Raw genomic sequence first — 22,489 nt, forward strand, 5'->3', positions numbered from 1 at the left:
AGTGGCAGCAGCAGCCTCATACATCGTTTTTACTGCCTGTTTTGACCGCATTATTTTTTCTTGTGTTTGATTGGATTTAGGTCTACCACTTCTGTTTCCTTCTTTTAAAAAGTTCACTTTAGCCCTAGCTGGTTGGCTCAGTGAGTAGAGCATGAGCCTTCGGACTGAAGGGTCTCAGGTTCAATTCCGGGCCCTGCTTGGGGTACATGTGAGAGGCAACCAATCGATGTGTCTCTCTCACATCGATGATTCTCTCTCTCTCTCTGTCCCGCCCCTTCCTTTCCACTATCTCTAAAAAAAAAAAAAAAAGTCAATGGAAAAAAAATATCCTCTGGTAAATATTAACACACACAAAAAAATCACTGTAATGTCTCTGTTGACCTTTTATTCCTATTTGCTTAATTTTCTTCGTGGTTTCTCTTGATTTCCCACGTCAATATTCTTTTTTATGAAGTACCGATTGGAGCCTCTTGTCTATTGGGTTGTCTGCCTAATTCTTGATGATGAGTACAACTTCTTTATATAATATGGATACAAGATTCTTGTGAAACAATGTATTACAAATATCTCCGCCCACTATGTGGCTTGCCTAACTTCTCTGAGCCTGCACTTCCTTCTCTGTAAGATGGGACTTCCATTACCTTCGGGTTTCAATTTCTTTTTCCCTTATGTACTAGCCGCTAAAAAGGAAAGAAAAAAATCAGACGTGAGTCATTCTCACCTGTTAATCTCATGACCCCTCCTACTTGCTGTAGACCCCCGTTGGAAAGGAAACCTGAACGCTACAGGAGGGAAGTCGTTCATTTGAAGGACTGCCCTCCAGAGAGCAGTATGCCTGTTGCCCCAGCTAGCTTCATCCTCATCTTTCTCCTCTGCCAGCTCACGGGTGAGTCCCGCAGATCCTCCTGTTCTCCTGACTGCCTTCCCCATTAGGAGGCGCAGCTCTCGGTCCTGGGTCCACTCTGGGGCTGTGACAACTCAGGAGGCTCTGCTCCCTTATCTAATATTGCCTTTTACATCCGATGGTCTCTGAATCACAGAGGGCAGAAAGAGACTGAAGAGAGAGGGGACGGAAGGACTCTGGGGACCGACTCCCCTTCTGAGTGTCCAGGGAAGGAAGGGCTAGAAGAAGTGGTGTTGGGGATCAGGAGGACCTGTGTTCTAATCACAGTTTCTGCCACAGATTAGATGGAGACTGTCATCTTCCCTGGACCTTAGCCCTCCCTCCCTTTGAGGACATCTTTAAAAACAAAATAATTCATACAAGTGTATGTTTATTTTTTCATAAATATATATTTAGCCCTGGCCTATATTGCGAAGTGGTTAGAGTGTTAGTCTGCAAAGGGTCACAGGTTCGATTCCCAGTCAAGGGCACAGGTTACAGGTTTAATCCCTGATCCCTGGCGCTACTCTGGGCCCATGGGGTTGGTAACCAATTAAAGTGTCTCTCTCGCATCGATGTTTCTTCTTCCCCCCCCCTTCTCCCCCTCCTTCTCCCCCCATCTCTCTAAAAATCAATGGAAAATATATCCTTAGGTGAGGATTATAATATATATATATTTAAGATATTTTCTTTAAATACATTTATAAGATACTTATATATTTTATGTTTAGAAATATATTTTAAATGATATGTAAAACAATTATATTGGTGAAGGGAAACATTTTAATTTTATCTCTCTTTTTTTATTGTTGAGAGTATTATAGGTCCCTCCCACCCCATTGCTCCCCTCCACCCAGTTTCTGCTCCACCCCAGGCCTTTACCACCCTATTTTCTGTTTCCATTGGTAATACATATCTATACTAATAAAAGGGTAATATGCTAATTAGACCGGGTCAACCGGACATCTTTTGGACATCCGACTTCCTTCCACAGTGGCAGCGGCCAAGGCAGAGGTGGTTAGGGCGATCAGGCCAGTAGGGGAGCAGATAGGGGGCAATCAGGCCAGCAGGTGAGCAGTTAGGGGGTGGCCAGGCTGGCAGGTGAGCAGTTAGGGGGTGGCCAGGCCAGCAGGGGAGCAGTTAGGGGGTGGCCAAGCCAGCAGGGGAGCAGTTAGGGGGAGTCCCGATTACTCAGTGCTGTCAGTGGGTGTGAGTGGTGGCTGCTGGCCCCAATTGCCCCTGAGGGCTTCTACACCTCTCTCAGCTCCTGAGGGGCAATCAGGGAAATTAGGGGGCTGCCAGGCTGGCAGGGACAGGGAGCAGTTAGGGGGTGGCCAGGCTGGCAAGGATAGGGGGGCAGTTTAGGGGTGGCCAAGCCAGTAGGGGAGCAGTTAGGGGGTGGCCAGGCCAGCAGGGGGGGCAGTTAGAGGGTGGCTAGGCCGGCAGGGGAGCAGTTAGGGGCGATCAGGCAGGCAGGCAGGTGAGTAGTTAGGAGCCAGCAGTCCTGGATTGCAAGAGGGCTGTCCCACTGCTGGTTTAGGCTCCATCCCGCAGGGATTGGGCTTAAACCGGCAGTCAGACATCTCCCAAGGGGTCCCGGATTGAAGAGGGTGCAGGCCGGGCTGAGGGTCCCTCCCCCTCTCCCCCCCCCCCCCGTGCATGAATTTCATGCACCGGCCTCTAGTCTATATATATAAAACCCTAATATGCAAATAGACCAAACAGTGGAACAACTGAACAACTGGTCATTTTGACATGCGCTGACCACCAGGGGCATGTGCAGAACACAGCGGGTGTTGGCCACGGTGGGTTGGTGGAACAGGTGAGCTGGGGGTGCCAGACCAAGGCATGGTGCCGGTTGCTGCCATTGGGGTGAGCCTCTTGTGGTAACTGAAAATTCTTTGCTCCCATGTGCTGTGGTCTCGCCTGAAGCTCACACCTGCTGGCACCACCCTCACAACCACTACTGGTGCTGGAGCCACTGCTTGCACCTGCTGCTGGCACCTGGCACCAGCGCCGATCGCCCAGCACCATCAGTGGGTGCGAGTGGCGGCTGCTGGCCCCGATCACCCCTCAGGGCTTCTCTACCTCCCCCTGCTCCTGAGGGGTGATTGGGGCCAGTAGCTGCCTCTCACACCCGCTGACAGCACTGGAGCTGCTGCTCACACCCACAGCTGGTGCTAGAGCCACCATTCACACCTGCTGCTGACACCAGTCCCAATCGCTCAGCGCTGTCAGCGGGTGTGAGTGGTGGCTACTGGCCCCAATTGCCCCTGAGGGCTTCTCCACCTCCCTCTGCTCCTGAGGGGCAATCAGGGCAGCAGCCACTGCTTGCACCCACTGACAGTGTCGGCACTGCTTGCACCCTCTGCTGCTGTTAGCTCTAACGCTCTGCACTGTCAGTGGGTGCAAGTGGGGCCAGCGCCGTCAGCGCATGGGAGCAATGGCAGCGGGAGCAGGGCTGCTGGCAGACAAGGGACTGGGGGCCGTGGGTGGGAGGGCATGACCGGGGCACAGAGGATGGGCCGAGACCCGCCCCTGTTGCCCACTGCAGCCTTGCGGTCCATGGTTCCTTTCAAGGGCACAAATTCGTGCACTGGGCCCTAGTATACATATAAGATCTTTGGTTAATCTCTTCCTGCCCCTCCACCCCCCTTCCCTCAGAGATACATCAGTCTGTTTCATGTTTCCATGCCTCTGATTCTATTTTATTCATCAGTGTATTTTGTTCATTACATTTCTTCTTTGTTTATTTTGATTTTTAGATACAATTGTTGATAGATATGTATTTACTGCCATCTTATTGTTCATATTTTTTATCTTTTTCTTCTCCTTCCTCTCTTAAAGAATACCCTTCAATATTTCATGTAATACTGGTTTTGTGGTGATGAACTCCTTTAGCTTTTTCTTGTCTGTGAAGCTCTTTATCTGAACTTCAATTCTAAATGATAGCTTTGCTGGGTAAAGTAATCTTGGTTGTAGGTTCTTGCTTTTCATCACTTTGAATATTTCTTGGCACTCCTTTCTGGCCTGTAAAGTTTCTGTTGAGAAATCAGCTGACAGTCATATGGGCATTCCCTGTAAGAAACTAACTGCTTTTCACTTGCTGCTTTTGAGGTTCTCTCTTTGTCTTTAACCCTTGACATTTTAATTATGATGTGTCTTGGTGTGGGCCTCTTTGAGTTCCTCTTGTTTGGGACTCTCCATGCTTCTTGGACTTGTAAGTTTATTTCTTTCAGTCTCAATGAGCTTTCTTCTTTACTTCTCTAGGTGTAGGACTTCCATTCAGCCAGATTTCAGGCAGTTCTGAATGATGGTTGTTCTGTATTTTAGTTGTAATTTTGATGTGGTTGTGGGAGGCAACATTTACCTAGGCCACCATCTTGGTTCTCTAATTTTATCTCTTAAACCAAGCATTTTTGTTTGTTTTGTTAATTCTCACCTGAGAATTTTTTTAAAAATATATTTTATTGATATTTCACAGAGAGGAAGGGAGAGGGATAGAGAGCTAGAAACATCGATGAGAGAGAAACATCGATCAGCTGCCTCCTGCACACCTCCCACTGGGGATGTGCCCGCAACCAAGGTACATGCCCTTGACCGGAATCGAACCCGGGACCTTTCAGTCCGCAGGCGGACGCTCTATCCACTGAGCCAAACCGGTTTTGGCGAGAATTTTTTTTTTTTAAGAGAGAGTGGAAGGGAGGGGTGTGGAGAGAGGAAAAAAAATCAGTGTGATATCTATTGGTTGCTTCTTGCACTTGTGAACCAGGTACGTGCCCTTGGCTGGGAATCAAACCCCTAACTCTTCAGTGCACAGGCCCATGCTTTAAGCACTGAGCACACCAGCCAGGGCTTAACCCAGCAGTTTAATCAGTCCCTATGTAGAAAACAAACTCAGTTTGGCGCAGTGGACAGAGCATCAGCCTGCAGACCAAAGTGTCCCAAGTTCGATTCTGGTCAAGGGCTCTGGCCCTGGCCAGGGCTGGTGTAGGAGGCAGCCAATCGATGTGCTTCTCTCACATCGATGTTTCTCTCTGTCATTCCTTCTCTCTTCCACTCTCCCTAAAAAAAAAAAAAAAAAAAGGAAAAATATCCTAGGGTAAAGATTAACCAAAAAAAAAGGGGGGGGGAGGGGCGGATAAAAATAAAAATAACTCATATTTTAGGTACTTTATGTTTAAGGCCATGAAGGACTGGAAACTTCCTCCACCTGTCACAGTACTCGGGTCTGAACATTTTACTATCCTCAGGGATCCCAGAACAGATCAGGAGCTCCATAAGTTAGGAGTATACCTCCGGTCATCAGACTCCGGTGGTACCTCCAGCAGATGTCTCTCTGAATATCTGACAGAGCTGATTTGTTTACATGTGCCCCAGGCCTGCGTGAAGTGATCTGCCCAAGACCACACAGCCAGCACTCCCAGTCCTTTCTTCCCCACCACCTGGCCTCACCAACTGTTCGGCATGAGCAGACACGCGCCCTCCTTGAGTTCATTAGAAGTTTATTTAGGAAGCCCCCGGTTCTGAGCAGTTGATCCTAAAATAGGTTCTCACCTTATAAACTTTTTCCCTGAACAGAAATGGTGATTCAAGTGAAACTTAGAGAAGGGAAAGTGGGGGAGGACATGGCAGGTACTCACCTAAAACCTGAACTGTGGGCAGACTTGGGGGAGCGGGTTAAGGGGTGGAGGTGATAACCCGAAGTAAAGGCAAGTGGCAAAGGGAGGGAGCTCTTTCTACGATGGAGGGCATCTTAAAGCGAACTCTTCTGATACCAAAAATATCAGTGTCTTGGCTAGAGCAGAAGGCAAAGTGTCTCCTGCCCCAGCTCCCTTCACCTCTGAAGGCAGGACTATTAGTGACTATTCCCTGCATGGTGTGAAGTAATCAGTGACTAGTCTGCAGGCATCAGGTTCCAGACGAACCTTCTGAGAAGCTTACCTTGCCAAGAAGCTATGCCAAAACTAAAATCTGTTTTTTTCAGTTTTAGCCTTCCTTACGAAAATGAGACAAAAAAAAGAAGTAGTTTTAAGGTGTGTTCCTTATAAACACCCTCCCCGCCCCTTCTCCTGCTTCCCACCATGTTGCAGATTGCTTTGTACTTCCCCAAAACCGTATGCACACTTCATCTTCCCCCAAATTCTGGGCAGTAAATAAAGGTTGTTCTCATTCTCCTATGAAAGTTGAGAACACAGAAACTCAAAGTGGTAAGCGGTGAGGCAGTAGTGGACAGAACGCAGACCTCTGAGTCAGAGGAATTAACTAACTTCTCATTCCACTTCTCTCATTTTCAAGTTTGGGGACTTGGGAACGTCACTTAGCATCTTGGAGCCCCAGTGTCCTCAACTATAACGTGCAGTTTCACCTCTATCTCATGGAATTGCTTTGAGGATCAAGAAAGATAATGCCCATTACACTAGTGTTTGTTGCTGGAGTTATTGTTATGAAGGAACCAGAAGGAAACCCAGCTCTCCTGACTTCCAGTTAACCCAGAGCTCTAAAGCGTTCACAGCACTCCACGTGCCTGGGAGAAGAAGCCAGCTCCACCCCTCCTGGGTGATCTGGAACCAAGTGCCTATAGACTTTGGCTAATTCACAGCAAAAGGCTATGTCTAATAGCCACCCTGAGGAACACCTCCTTCTGAAGAATTTAAAGTAAAAAATAAGTGACTGGTGGATTCTTCCTGGGTGGGTGTGAGAAAGAGCTGGAGACTTCCTGGGGGAAGGGCTTTGAGCTGGGCTTTACGGGACTTGAATGCGGTTGGAGAAGCCGAGAGAATGACACAGCACAAACACAAGCTTGTGAGGTGGAAGGTAAATGGGATCCAGTGAGGAAAGAGGACTGGCTGCTTGTCTGGTAGTAGCAGGTGGGTGGCAGTTCTGGGCTTCCTATCTTCCCACAGCATCGTATGGTCATCCTGGCATGGGACTACTTTCTTCTTCCATGACCCCTCTTCCCTCCCTGAAGATACAATTAAGATAGAACAATATACTCTATCTAGACTCGTGTTGACAATTTGTCCTGTCATCCTTCAGTTTCATTTGAACTATGAATGTGGAGATATATCCTCCTATCTACTAAAAGAGTAATATGCAAATTAACCATCACTCTGCTACACCCACAAGCCACACCCACAACCCAATCAGGAGCGACTATGCAAATTAACCCAACCAAGATGGCTGCAGCCATGGAGAGAGAGCAGGGTTTCCCCGGCGATGGAGGAAGCCAAGCTTTCTGCACACCCTGGCCAGCCCAGGCCTGCACTCCAGGCTACAAGGTTTCAATTATAGAAGATACATAAATCCAGACAGAAATGGCTGCCACCACGGAGCGAGCAGAAGGCTTGGCTCCACTCCAGGCTACAAAGTTTCAATTGTAAAAGATAAATCCCAGATCCCAGGGCCTCTGCTTGGGTTGCTGGGGGACATGGCTGGCCTGCAAACCACCACAGGCCCCTCACCCAGGCCACCCCATGCCCAAGGGAACCCCCACCCTGATCCGGGACACACTTCAGGGCAAACCAGCCAGCCCCCACCCATGCACCAGGCCTCTATCCTATCTAATAAAAGAGTAATATGCAGATTGACCATCACTCCAACACACAAGATGGCTGCCCCCATGTGGTCAAAGATCCTGACCCCATGTGGACACAAGATGGCCACCACAAGATGGCCAGCAGGGGAGGGCAGTTGGGAAGGGACCAGGCCTGCAAGGCAGGGCAGTTGGGGGTGATCAAGCTTGCTGGGGAGGGCAGTTAGGGGTGACCCGGCAGCAGAGGAGGGAAGTTGGGGGTGACTGGCTCTGCAGGGAAAGGCAGTTGGGAGGGGGCCCAGGCCTGCAGGGGAGAGCAGTTGTGGGGTACCAGGCCTGCAGGGGAGGGCAGTTAGGGGTGACCAGGCCTGCAGGGGAGGGCAGTTAGGGGTGACCAGGCCTGCAGGGGAACGCAGTTAGGGACAAATAGGCTGGCAGGGGAGCAGTTAGGCATCAATCAGGCTGGCAGGAAAGTGGTTAGGGGGTGATCAGGCTGGCAGGCAGAAGCAGTTAGGGGCAATCAGGAAGGCAGGCAGGCGAGCAGTTGGGAGCCAGCAGTCCTGGATTGTGATAGGGATGTCCCACTGCCCATTTAGTCCCGATCCCACTGGGATCGGGCCTAAACGGGCAGTCGGACATCCCTCGAGGGGTCCCAGATTGGAGAGGGTGCAGGCTGGGCTGAGGGACACCCCCGCCCTTGCACGAATTTTGTGCACCGGGCCTCTATTGTGTGTGTGTATATATAGCCAGTGTCCGTGATGACCAGGACGACCAAATGACTGGTCACCATGAGGTGTACTGAGCACCTCTCAGTCCCTCCCCCACAGCCCACAGGCTCTGATCACAGCAAGGTGGGCGGTGGGCAGGTGGGTGGGGCTGCAAACAGCAGCGGACTACCACATGCAATTTCATGCGCTGAGCGTCAGTTTTCTTATCACCACATAGTTTATACCTTTTGACATTTACCCTGAGAAGACAGCATGTGTGCCAAGGAAGAAAGGCCACATACTTGCAGTTTTGTCACCTCCCTAACTTAAAAATCTCCGTAAAACCTCAGGTGAAGAAAAAGTTAGTCACAGTTGCCCTAAATGCAGGAATTACACCTACTTGAGGGCAAGTGATGCCCAACCTTTATTTGACTGTAAAATATTAATTCCTTCACCTCTGTTGTTGAAGTGAAAGAATAAATGCATTAACTGATCCATCAATAATTAAAAATAAAATTGATTTCATCTGTAACATTTACTGGGACTACTTTGGCACCCTTGAGATGATCAGAGAGCAACTGAAAAACCATCCTACCTTAGTATTAAGGAGGCAGGGAGAGCAATTGTTTGAAAAATCAGATTTCTTAACAGGATGATTTGATAAAGGCCTGAGGAACTCAAAGAATATATCCACTGACTGATAAATTATAGGGAGAATAATGTGTGTGTTTTGTGCATGTGTGTGTGTTTTCTGCTTTTCGAAAATACTTCACATTGCATTTATTTATTTTATTTATTGAAAGTATTACAGATGGGGAGGTCAATGGGGGGAAAAAAGAGACATATGTACTACTATTTTTAATACTTCAAACAAAAAAAATGTAAAAAAAATAAAATAAAATAAAAGTAAAAAAAAAACACAAAAAATAAATAAATAAATAAATAAATAAATAAATAAAAAAGAAAGTATTACAGATGACCCCCTTTTTCCCCCCATTGACACCCTCCACCCACACTCACAGCCTTCCCCGCCCCCGCCCCCCGGGAGAATATTGTTTGAAAACAGGAATTGCCTCCTAAAAGGCATTTACCCAGGGAGAGGAACCAGTTCCTTTGAAAATAAATTTAGCAAAAATGTTGGTCAAGATCCCAGACCTATAATCAAGGGATTAGGTCAACATTTGGTAGCATCAGATTCTCTTTCTCTCTCCCCACCCCCCATTGATTTTTAGAGAGAATGGATAGGAGAGAGGGAGGGGGAGAGAGAGAGAAACATTAATGTGAGAGAGACATATCAATCAGTTGCCTCCCACACATGCCTCGACCCGGGCAGGGATTCTGCAGCCCAGGTATGTGCCCTTGTCCGGCAATCGAACCTGAGACCCCTTAGTCTGAGGGCCAGCACTATGACCATTGAGCTAAACCAGCCAGGGGCATCAGGTTCTCTTACTCTGAAGTACTGGGAGGGCAGCTGATGCTTAAGGGAAGGTCACCAAAGAACATAAAAGGGAAATCAGGATTCTCAAATCCACTCTCATAAAAGGAAAAGGTAACTAGTCCTCGGATTTCTAAGCTATCACTATCATGTGGCACTTACAGCTTACCTCCCACCGTTCTGATCTGTGCTTGAAAACCCCTGCCCCATGTCAGGAAGGCTCTCCTTCCTCACCTGCATCTAGTTCGGCTCCCCAGGAGCAGTGGGTGGAGACTTGGACTGTAACCTACCAGTTCTCCTCCTCCAGGAGCGTGTCAGGGATGGAGCTGGGTCTTGTGCTCTACCTCAGAACTTTGTCTTCAGCCAGAGGCCTCTGGGAGTGGGGTGGTTCACCGAGCCACTCCTTTCAGGAGGAGTTCTGACCTCAATGCCTTCAGGTGAATGAGGTTCCAAAAGGTTTCCCAGGGGCCGGGTGAATTGGATGGAGAGGCTTTCTTGGGACCTTTCTAGAGCCCAAAGGGGCTGAGTAATTGGTGGAAAGAGCAGGAACTCACGTTTATTTTATGGTTCTCTGTGTCTGCAGGACCCGCAGCCTTTGGAGCCCAGAAGGAGCTGGTTGGTGCTGTCGGTGGGTCTGTGACTTTCCCTCTGACACACTCACTAGATCGGATTGACAGCGTTATCTGGTTCTTTAAAAGTACTGCCCTTGTCACCATACAGCCAACAATGACAAACAAACCAGACACTGTCATAGTGACTAAAAATCATAACAAGGAAAGGGTAGACTTCTCGCATGGGAACTACTCCCTGAAGCTCAGCAAACTGAGTAAGAATGACTCAGGTGCCTACTTAGTCCAAATACACAGCTCGTCCCTCCAGGAGCCCTTAATCCAGGAGTATGGGCTGCAGGTCTATGGTGAGTACAATGACTGCCCAGGTAAAATGGTAAACTTGCTGATATTGGAGATGTTTAAGCAAAGGCAGGATAAACACTTGGCAAGATTGTGGAAGATGGAACTCCTGCATGGTTGAAGTAGATGTAGCTGACTTCTGAAATCCCCTTCTACTCAGAGATTCTGTAAGAGGCGGTGTGGTGCAACCGGTGGGTGAAATGGGAAGTGCAATCACACAGGTCAAATGCTGGCTTCTCTATTTATTAGTTGCATGGTCTTAGCCACATTACTTTTTATGTAGAATATTATGTCATCTGCAAATAAGGACAGCTTTACTTCTTTTCCAGTTTGGATGCCTTTTATTTCTTCTTCTTGTCTAATTGCAATGGCTAATACTTCCAGTACTATGTCGAACAGGAGGAGTCAGAGTGGGCATCCCTGTCATGTTCCTGTTCTTAGGGGAAATAGTTTTAGTTTTTGCCCATTGAGTATGATGTTAGCTGTGGGCTTATCATATATGGCTTTTATTATGTTGAGGTATGATCCTTCTATTCCCACCTTGTTGAGAGTTTTTAATCAAGAAAGGGTGTTGGATTTTGTCAAATGCTTTTTCAGCATCAATTGATATGACTATATGATTTTTATTTCTCAATTTGTTTATGTGATGTATCATGTTTATTGATTTGCAGATATTGTACCATCCTTGCATTCCTGGGATAAATCCTACTTGGTCATGGTGTATGATCTTTCTGATGTAGTGCTGGATCCAATTTGCTAGAATTTTGTTGAGGATTTTGGCATCTATGTTCATGAGGGATATTGGCCTGTAATTCTCTTTCATTGTGTTGTCTTTATCTGGTTTTGATGCTGGCTTCATAGAAGGAGCTTGGAAGTGTTCCTTCCTCTTGAATTTTTTGGAATAGTCTGAGGAGGATAGGTTTTAGTTCTTCCTTGAATGTTTGGTAAAACTCTCCTGTGAAGCCGTCTGGCCCTGGGCTTTTGTTTGCTGGAAGCTTTTTGATGACTGCTTCAATTTCTTCCATAGTTATTGGCCTATTGAGATGTTTAGATTCTTCCTGATTGAGTTTTGGAAGGTTATATTTTTCTAGGAATATGTCCATTTCCTCTAGGTTGTCCAGTTTGTTGGAATAGAGTTGTTCATAGTATTTTTTTTTAACAATCCTTTGTATTTCAGTGGGATCTGTTGTTATTTCACCTCTTTCATTTCTGATTTTGTTTATTTGGGTCCTCTCTCTTTGCTTCTTGGTGAGCCTGGCTAGAGGTTCATCAATCTTGTTTATCCTTTCAAAGAACTAGCTCTTGGTTTTGTTGATCTTTTGTATTATTTTTGTGTTTTGTTTTTTTTTTGTCTCAATGTCATTTATCTCCGCTCTGATCTTTATTATTTCCTTCCTTCTGCTTACACTGGGCTTTTCTTGTTGCTCTTTTTCTAACTCTTTGAGTTGTAGGGTTAGGTAATTTATTACCATTGTTTCTTGTTTTTTGCAGTAGGCTTGTAGAACTATGAACTTCCCTCTCAAGACTGCTTTCGCTCTGTCCCATAAACTTTGGTTGTTGTGTTTTCATTGTCATTTGTTGCCATGATATTTTTTATTTTTTTTTTTTTATCTCTCTGGTGACCCAGTCATTGTTTAATAGCATGCTGTTTAGTCTCCATGTGTTTGATTTTTTTGGATTGTTTTTATTGTAGTTGATTTCCAGTTTTATGCCACTGTGATCTGAGAAGATGCTTGATATGATTTCTATCTTCTTGAATTTGAAGAGACTTTGCCTATGACTCAACATATGGTCTATCTTTGAAAATGACCCATGTGCACTTGAGAAGAATGTATATTCTGTGGCTTTGGGGTGAAATGTTCTGAAGATGTTAATTAATTCCATCTGGTCTAGTGAGTCATTTAGGATTGATGTTTCTTTGCTGATTTTTTGTTTAGAGGATTTGTCCAATGGTGATAGTGGGGTATTAAAGTCTCCTACTATGATTGTATTGCTGTCAATCTCTCCCTTGATATCTTCCAGGAGTTTTTTTTTTAATGTATTTGGGTGCTCCTGTAATGGGTGCATATATATTTACCAGAGTTATTTCTTCTTGTTGGATTGCTCCCTTTAGTATTATGAAGTGGCCTTCCTTATCTCTTGTTATGTCCTTCACTTTGAGATCTAATTTGTCAGATATAAGTATTGCTACCCCAGCTTTTTTTTCATTTCCATTCGCCTGAAAAACCTTTTTCCATCCCTTCACCCTCAGTCTGTGTGCGTCTTTTTTTCTGAGGTGGTTTTCTTGTAGACAGCAGATATATGGGTCGTGTTTTCTTATCCAATCCATTACCCTATGTCTTTTTATTGGGGCATTTAATCCATTTACATGTAAAGTTATTATTGATAGGTACTTATTTGTCACCATTTTTATTCTTTACCCCTGTGTTCCTTCTTCGCTTCCTATTTCTTTTTTTTACAGCAGACCGTTTAGCATTTCTTGCATTGCTGATTTGGTGGTAATAAATTCCCTTAGTCCTTTTTTTCTGTGAAGCTCCTGATTTCACCTTCAATTTTGATTGATAGCCTTGCTGGGTACAGTGTTCTTGGATTCAGACCCTTCCTTTGCATGATTTTGTATATTTCATTCCATTCCCTTCTGGCCTGATGAGTTTCTGTTGAGAAATCAGTCACTAGTCTGATGGGGGTTCCTTTGTAGGTAACTTTCTGTCTCTCTCTGGCCACTTTTAAGATTCTTACTTTGTCGTTGGTGTTTGCCAATTTAATTATAATGTGCCTTGGTGTCGGTCTTTTGGGGTTCATTTTGCTTGGGACTCTGTGAGCTTCTTGGATTTGTGTGGGTTTTTTCTTTCCTATATCAGGGAAGTTTTCTGTCATTATTTCTTCAAACAGGTTTTCTATTCCTTTCTCAGTATCCTTTCTTTCTGGAACCCCTATTATGCAGATGTTGTTTTGTTTCGTGTTGTCCCAAAGTTCCCTTAGGCTCTTCTCCTGCTTTTTAATATTTTTTCCTAGAAGCTGCTCTACTTGGGTATTTTTTTCCTACCTTGTCTTCTAGCTCACTGATGCAGTCCTCTGCTTCTTCTAGTGTACTCTTGATGCTTTCTATTGAGTTCTTTACAGCAGCGATGTCATTTTTCATTTCCTCTTGGTTCTTGCTCATATTGTCGAATTTGTCTTCCATTCTTTTCAGCCACCTTATGACCATTTCTCTGAATTCTTTTTCTGGAAGGTTGCTTGCCTCCATTTCGTTTACTTCCTTTTCTGGTGATGCCTGCTTTTCTTTCATATGCGGGCTGTGTCTTTGTCTCCCCATGGTCTCTCTTCTCTGGGTGTCTGGTTATGTAGTTCTCTCTCTCCAAAATTATCTTTCAAAAGTGAAGGTGAAATAATGACTTTCTCAGACAAATAAAAACTGAGGGAGTTTGTTGCCCATAAACCCCACTAGTAGTTATGCCTCATAAGGGAAGGAACATTGCTTCTTTTGGTCATTGCTTTATTCCCCAGCACCTCTTCTCTTGAAGAAGAAATTCTTCTATATCCCACAAGCTTCTATCTCATTAGCTTCCTCTTCAGTTTGGCCGCTAACCAGGCTCACGGTTTCCTTCCTAGCTCAAGGACCTTGATACGTGTGCTGAGGAAGAGGTGGCAGTGTTAGCCAAGTTACTTAATCTCTCTGAAACTTAGTTTCCATAATTGTAATGGGGAGGAAAGTGATACCTTTTGTAGAAAGATTATCGGGTATAAACATCAATCACACCTCTTCCTCTACAGATTCCAATCAATTGAGAAATAGACACAAGAATTGGAAGAAAGATAAAAATAGCTTATTTTGCCTTGTCTAGGTGGCTCAACTGCTTGGGCATCTTCGCTCACACTGAAAAATTGTAGATTCGATTCCCAGTTAGGACTCATACCTAGATTGTGAGTTCAATTCCCAGTGGGAGCAAGTACTTGAGGCAACTGATTGATGTTTCTCTATCTCTATCTCTATCTCTATCTCTATCTCTATCTCTATCTCTATCTCTATCTCTATCTCTTTTTCTTCTCTTCCTCTCTCTCTAAAAGTCAATAAAAACATATCCTTGGGTGAGGATTATAAAAAATAAATTTTAAAAAAGCTTTATTTTTTTTTCTTTTAAAGCAATCTAGTAGAAATTTTTTTCCCTAAGTCTAGACCTTAGAGCCCATTCAAGAGAGATGAATTTACAAAATAATTATTCAACCACTAGCTACAAGAATAGCTGCCTCATTCACTGAGATGCAATATCACAGACACCAGGAGATGGCCCTCCAGGTTTACTTGTAGGAGGTAGGCCATTCACCTTGATCCAGGTGTGTCTTCCATATATACATAGCTGAAGGGAACAGAATAATGCATTCTGCAGGCACACTAGCTAGGGGGAGAGGGAAAAGGGCAAACTACATTTAGCAGCAATCTTCACAGTTCAACCCACAAGTACAAAAATGTGGATGATAGAAGTCAGACTCTCACCATCTCAGCAATGAACCAATTGCTCATCCTCTGAGAGAGAGGAGTGAGCACTGAGTAGGGAGGGGCCCCAGAAGTGTTGTTCATCTAGAAGAGTTCAGGGAAAGTCTCTTCAAGGAAGCCTAAGGACAAAGAAATGGAGAGCCTCTAAAAAAGATAAAATTAGCTAACATCTAAAATACATTTAACACAGTGCTTGCCATATGGCTGGGCTTAATAACTGGCAGCTGCATTCTTGTTGACTTGTTATTATTTACAAGAGGCCTGGTGCACAAAATTCATGCACGGGGGTGGAGGGGAGGGACCCTCAGCCCAGCCTGCACCCTCTCACAATCCGAGACACCTTGGGGGATGTCCAACTGCCAGTTTAGGCCCAAGCCCAGTTGGACATCCCTCTCGCAATCAGGGATTGCTGGCTCCTAGCTGCAGGCATGCCTGCCTGCCTGCCTGCCTCATTGCCCCTAACCACTCGCCTGCCTGCCTCATTGCCCCTAACCACTCGCCTGCCTGCCTCATCGCCCCTAACTACTCTCCTGCCTACCTGATCACCCCTAACTGCTTGCCTGCCTGCCTTCCTGATCACCCCTAACCGCCTCTGCCTGCCTGATTGCCCCTAACCACTCACTTGCCTGTCTGATCGCCCCTAACCACTCTGCTTGCCTGCCTGATCACCCCTAATTGCTCGCCTGCCTGCATGATCACCCCTAACTGCCTCTTCCTTGGCCCCTGCCACGTGGCTTCCTCTGGAAGGCGGTCTGGAATGATGTCTGGAAGGTCCTTCAGCTGTTCGGTCTAATTAGCATATTACACTTTCATTATTATAGATATTACTATTGTTGTTGTTATTGCTGTATAGCTGTGGACAAGCAGACCTAGATAGTTCTCTTTTCCAGATAAGAATGAAAATTCTGCTCTAAATTGCCACTTCTGCTCTACTCTGCAGCACCTTAAAGAGGTTTAGGTCCAGAGCTTATAGAATAATTTAGAAAAAGAGTGCTATAGGCATAGTTTCCACCCTTAGTTGCCCATTTCTCTTTTCTAGAGCACCTATCAAAGCCCAAAATCACCTTGGGTCTGCAGAACAATAAAAATGGCACCTGTGTGACCAATCTGACATGCTTCCTGGAACGGGGAGGAGAGGATGTGACTTACAGCTGGAAGTCCCTGGGGAAGACCTCCAATGAGTTCCATAATGGTTCCATCCTCCCCATAACCTGGAGGCTGGAGGAAAAGGACATGACCTTCATCTGCATGGCCAGGAACCCCGTTAGCAGCAACTCTTCAAACCCCATCTTTGCCCGGAAGCTCTGTGAAGGTGACTGTCTCTCCCCTTTCTCTAGAAGCCTACAGTCTCAGGAGCTATGCCTTCTTTAGCTCCTGGTACCCATGGGAATGGGCCCCGTTTAAAAACTGGAGGCCCTTGGGAAGTCACCAGACTGGGAGAAAATAGCAGTTGCTCTAAAAGTTGGGTCATTTTCCTTAGCTGACTCTGATTCCTTCCCTGTGCCTCCACCCATTCTCTCTTTAAAGGTGTTGCTGGTGACCTAGGTTCCATCATGGGCCTGTGGATTTCCTTACTGCTCATTGTTCTTGTACTGGTGTTAATTATTTTGACTATATGGAGACAAAGAGGAAAAGGTAGAGCATGTACCATTTTTGTCTTTACCTTCATTCATGCACTTTCTCCCTCATTAATTCAACAAACTGCTGGTAGGCCTAAGGATACAGAAATGAAGAGGCCCTACTCTCTGCCTCAAGAACACCATCAGCCTTCATCCCTTAGTTCTGGCTTCTCTCCTAAGGCCAAGGTCCTTCCAGTTCTCTCTCCAGTGCCTACCCCTTTCAGAGCCTGGGAAGTAATGAGGGTAACCAGAAAATCCTGGGATTTTCCTGGGGTTAGCACTTAAAGTCCCATGCCCTGGAAAAACTCTTTAGTTACAGGGAAACCAGTATAGTTGGTCACTCTAAGTAGGTTGTCAGATGGGGTGGTGAGCCAATGGGGGTGGTGAGTGGAAGGAGGGGCCAACTCTGATTCTCTTCCAACTTGGTTGTAGAGTCCATTGAAGAGAAGAGAATGGACACTCATCCGGAAATTCTTAACTGCTATCCCCTTTCTGGAGAGACCTCAGAGTATGATACAATCTCTAACCCAACTGTGAGTCCATTCCTATATTTTTGGGGGCCTTATCCTCCTCTTTGAGGCCCTTCTTGTTTTACTTGAGATTTTCCCATGGATTTGGACAACATGGGAGATGAGGATATACAATCCTTGAAACCCAATGCACTGTGTCTCCCCCGAGTCTTTGTGGATTCTTTCTTATGCAGAAGCTGGTGACCTCTGGGTCACCTGGTTCTGATCCAACCAATAATGCTCACACTGTGATCTGTGGAATTACCCCTTCTCTCCACAGTTCACAATAGCTACTCAACAGCTCCTCAGCAGGCCCGCTTCCTTTTGCATAGGACAACAGGTAGAGTAGTGTGGTTTTTGACATGATGTTTGCATTGTGATGCCAGTAGACTGGACGTAGAGATGCCTTTTTCTCAAGAAGCCATCAGAAAAGGACTCAGAAGGCCCCTGGTGGCTCTGGGCCACACTCAAGGCTTCCCAAGTGTGGGTCACCAAACTACATTAAATGAACACAAGGTTAATCCAAAGGAAACTCATTGAAGAGTATAAAGCTAAATAAACAGAGGCAATCTGGAGACGTGAAGTAGAGAATGTCGAAAGTCCCCTCCCCCTCAAGAACAATCACTGCAGTCCAGGCTGGACTGGCTTTTCCACAGAGGCCCACGTAATGAAATGAACACCTTAGAGCCTCCGGATGCCAGTTTCACTCCCGCTCCTACTCTTACCTGCAACTTTTCCAAGAGGAGACCCTACATGTCCTCTTTGAAGCTGTTAGTGTCCCGAGAGCTCTTTTCTTCCTGTAGGGAGACTGCTCTGTGCTGCACTCAGCCTGGCTTCTGTCAAAATTAATCACTTTATGGTGCATCCTCCCTGCTGGAGACACATTCCCAGGAGACCACAGGACTGGATGTCCTGGATGTTCAGGAATAAACTTCGTTGATTCAGGAGACTTTTCACCAGCCTAGAAGGAGCTTTGGTTATTGCCGTTATTGTTTTATTTTGTTCTGTCCCATCAGTCATCTTTACTGACTGGTTCCAAAGGCCCTTTTGACTGATGACAAGGTTTATTTGCAACAATTAACAATATTACTTCAAATTATCCTTTAATCACCTTGGAGGCTCATAGCTCATGGGACTTATATAATCTTACATATATATATATTTTTAAATATATATATTTTTATTGATTTCAGAGAGGAAGGAAAAAGAAGAGAGATAGAAACATTAATGATGAGAGAGAATCACCAATCAGCTGCCTCCTGCACGCCCCCTACTGGGAATCGAGCCCGCAACCTGGGCATGTGCCCTTGACCAAAATCGAACCCAGGACCCTTTAGTCCGTAGGCCAACACTCTATCCACTGGGCCAAACTGGCTCGTGCTATATCTTATATATTTTAAGTTCACTTAAACACAACACAGTTTTAAAATAATCTAATTATTTTGTAAACAAGTTATTAATAATTATAATTACAGTCATCAACAAGAGCACTTCCCACTACCCATTTCTGTTCCAGAACCCTCTGTCCCTCCTGCTTTCTCCTCCCTTCTCTGCTTTCTTTCCTTTGGATTCTCGGCATCTCTTTGGCCTTGTTTATGCGACCCAAGGATGGATGATGATTTCTTTTTCTTCTTTTTTTTTATAGACAACTATTCCAGAGGAAAATTCAATAAATTCTCTTTATTCCACAGTGCAAATACCCCAAAAGGTAAGAATCATTACAGCCCAATTTCATCTTAGTTGTTCTATCACTTTTGCTAGTTCAAGGTTAGCTTAAAATTTCTCGGGCCCCAGTGATTTCCTGTTTCCTGATCTGGAATTAGAAGCTCCCCAGGATGTCCCCATTCCCTTTGCTTACAATCACATAGAATATAGAGACTAGAAGAGAGTTATGTTTAGGAATCAGATGGGGGTAATGTGGAACGAAATAGAGTGGGAGAGAGCTTCTAGGTAAGAATGATAGAAAATTCATCAGGACCCTGACTGGGGACACGGATAAGGTAAAAGGCCGTGGCGAGGCTGTGCCTGGGAGGAGACTCCAGCTTGCTTCTGAGCCACCAGTAAACTGGAAGCAGGAGAGATTTGCTTTGCTTTTCCATATTCTACCTATGATGCATCTGGTTTGCACACTCCCCTGAGTCTAAGTAGTAAGCTTTAAAGTTTAGGCCTTCACAGATCACACTTGGCAGAAGCAGTGAGGCCTTCTGTCTCCCCTTCGGACCAGATCAGAAAAGATGAGAATGGGGAAAGCAGTTTACTTAGTAAAAGGAAAGGTTGGTTCTGGTGGATTATTGGAAGAAAAGTTCAGCTCCTTAAGCATTCAACAAGATAAATGTGGGTTAACCTCAAGGCATGGTTTCTCTAAGGTCAAAGTGATCACCCCGTGGAGCAGGCACAGTTGGTAGGCTTGGGTTAACCTTGGCAGTAAAGTGTGTCTGGGATGGAGGGCTCACCTGTGAGGGGTACAGAGGCCTGCCTACCTTCAGCGCTCTGCATTCTTGTGTTTGCCTGGCAGATGGAGAAATCTCACTCACTGCCCACATCGCCAGACACATCAACGCTATTTATCTATGAGAAAGTCATCTAAACAGCACTGCGCTCCCTCCTGCGTCATCACAAAGAAAACAAACGAATTCTCTGACATAACCAGAAAGACTGAGGAAGAACAAAGAACACTGAGTTCCTTCCTGGAAAACTATCCTTTTGATGCTATTGTAATAAGCTAATCTATAATAATAAAAGCATAATATGTTAATTAGACCGGACAGCCGAATGACCTTCTGGACAAAGCCATGGCAGCAAGGGTTGAGGCAGAGGCGATTAGGGGCGATCAGGCAGTCAGGTGAGCAGTTAGGGGCGATCAGGCAGGCAGGCAGAGTGGTTAGGGATGATGAGGCAGGCAGGCGAGTGGTTAGGGGTGATGAGGCAGGTAGGCAGAGTGGGTTAGGGGCAGTCAGGCAGGCAGGCAGAGTGGTTAAGGGTGATCAGGCAGGTATGCAGGCAAGCAGTTAGGAGCCAGTGATCCCAGATTGCGAGAGGGTGCAGGCCGGGCTGAGGGACCCCCCCTCTCCCCCCCATGCATGAATTTTGTGCACCGGGCCTCTAGTTGTTAATAACAGGAAAGGAGCAAAGGGGAGGCCAAATATTACGGAAATGTCATTTGGGCAGTTTCACCAGAACGCTAAAGCTTTGCACTCGCAGGGAGCCACCGGCCTATTCCTGCAGATTGGACAGAGAGGAGAATAGACACATGCTCAGTAAACTGAGGGTGACAAAAGGAAAGTGCTTGCTGTCAGTCACACCTCAGACTAGCCCACTGGCCAGAATAGGTGTGGCCACTGCAAGGGCATGAAACTTGGGATGTTTATTCCCCTGAACAAAGAAGTTCGCTCTCCTGGTTGCTCTTGACTCCTGACTTGTGGGGCTCTCCCGCTCCTGCTTCCTGCATTTGCCATGGCCATGTGGACCCCACACACAATGGACTAATGGACTTTCACTAGCCTGATGCTGAGCGGGACCGGCTACAACATGGAACGGAAACCCTGGACCCCAGTTCTGATTTAGCTTCACTGAAACTCCAGCTGCACTTCCTCTAGGAAGGCAATGGGACCTTAGAAGCCCAGGGATGTAATTCCACACAAATAAAAATCACTCGTCCTCCCATGCAAGTCTCAGAAAATTCTTTTTCTTGAGATATCGTAAGGACCCTACCCCCAGCACCAGGTGGGGAAGAGGACACCCCAATTTCCTCGATAACACGTTATGCTCCTTCAGATTCAAGAGTTCCTACTTCTACCCCCTGCTGAGAAGTCCCCTCCAACCCAGAAGATGTCATTATGTCTTCCTGGACATGTGACTGCGAACTTACCGGCCAAACCCAAGCAAGGAGCTGGGAAGTGTCTCTGCTGAAATACAAGTGCAGTGTCACACAAAGGAATGACGGCTTCACCCCAGGGCTTGGAGGTCAGGATTAGTTCAAGGGTCTGGTTGTCAAGAGGCAAACGTGTACGAACAGCAGAAGCAGACATAGCAGCCAGAAACAGATGCATTAACTGACTCCTTACTGTGTGCCTGGTACTGTGCTGAGCTCACACTGGTGTTGGCCAGTCATGCCCTCTGCTCTCGTGCCATTGGCCCCTCGTGAACTATTTCCGTGGCAGTGCCAGGAGGCCTGGCCACAGATTCCCAACACCCAGGACGTCAGCCACGGACCCACAGGACGTGGGGGTCAAAGCGCACAAGGACAGAGAAGCCAGGTGGAAGGCTGGGTTTAGCTGGATGGAAACTCAGAAGTGTGCCTGGAGGAGGTGGAGAAAAGGGAACCCTCGTGCACCGCTGGTGGGAATGCAGACTGGTGCAGCCACTGTGGAGAACGGTGCCAAGTTTCCTCAAAAAGTAAAAAATGGAACTGCCTTTTGGCCCAGTGAGCCCACTTCTGGGAATATAGTGTTTCACAAAACACTAATGCAAAACATTATGGACAAAAAGGGGCCGCGTGCTAAATTTGACAAGCTCTGGGGAGGCCTCAGGGACCGAGAGTAACCACAGAGGATGATCTCAAATTAAAACTTTTGGACTGAAAGCAGTTTATGGCAGGTGGCCATGTCCTCCGCCAGAATCTCCCCTGACAAAGGCCAATCTTCACCTTAACGAAGACTGTTGTCTTTTTGCTTCTGGAATAACATACCTGATAAACATGCCTTCGCAGAAACAAAGTAATTTCCCTTTTTTCTGGACCCCTCAAAGCACAGGCACCTCAGAGCAGAGCCAGAGATCACCAGTAACCCGCTTCGGTTTGCTCTTTTGATGGCGATGTATAAAGCAGGGTGCTGAACTGCCATTTTCTGGAACATTTTCTCAGTCTGTTGAGGTTTTGCTTTCCAGCAATCATTGTCAGCTTGGCTCAAATAAACTCATAAACATTCTCTACAGTTTTCAGTTATGCGGACAGAATATATGCACTCCTATGTTCAGAGCAGCATTGTTTACAATAGCCAAGATTTGAAAACAGCCCAAGTGCCCATTAGTAGATGAGGGGATAAAAAAGTAGATGATTGGTACATTTACATAATGGAATACTACTTGGCCATAAAAAAGGGAGATCTTACCTTTTGCAACAGCAGGGATGGGCCTGGATAATTATGCTAAGGGAAATAAGCCAGTAAGCGAAAGAGAAAGATCTCATTTATCAGTGGAATCTAATAAACAAAATAAATGGATGCACAAAATACAAACAGAAGCATTGATGCATGGAACAGGCTGACTTATCTTCCCCCAGGCCTATCACCCTGGAATGTGAAAAGAGACTCTTCCCGCCCACCTTTCTGATGCTCCTAGTAATTTTGCAAAAGAGGACCTCTGCCCTGGCCCCTCACTGGCGTGCCAGGCCTGATTC

At 46.0% G+C, this 22,489-nt stretch overlaps 2 protein-coding genes across 2 annotated transcripts in view; one reads left to right on the plus strand and one right to left on the minus strand.

Moving 5' to 3' along the window:
- The window catches only part of CD48 (CD48 molecule), a 67,776-nt gene that overhangs the window by 40,855 nt on the left and 4,432 nt on the right, over positions 1-22,489 (minus strand). The gene's annotated exons all lie outside the window — the stretch shown is intronic.
- SLAMF7 (SLAM family member 7) lies at positions 616-19,850 on the plus strand. The gene is made up of 7 exons (XM_080648082.1): positions 616-886; positions 10,144-10,476; positions 16,006-16,278; positions 16,494-16,601; positions 17,018-17,118; positions 18,740-18,802; positions 19,610-19,850. Exons 1-7 carry the CDS (start codon positions 733-735, stop codon positions 19,679-19,681), a joined length of 1,104 nt encoding a protein of 367 aa, XP_080504208.1. The 5' UTR covers positions 616-732; the 3' UTR covers positions 19,682-19,850.

This window comes from Plecotus auritus (genome assembly GCF_963455305.1).
Source record: "Plecotus auritus genome assembly, chromosome: 12".
NCBI lineage: Eukaryota > Metazoa > Chordata > Mammalia > Chiroptera > Vespertilionidae > Plecotus > Plecotus auritus.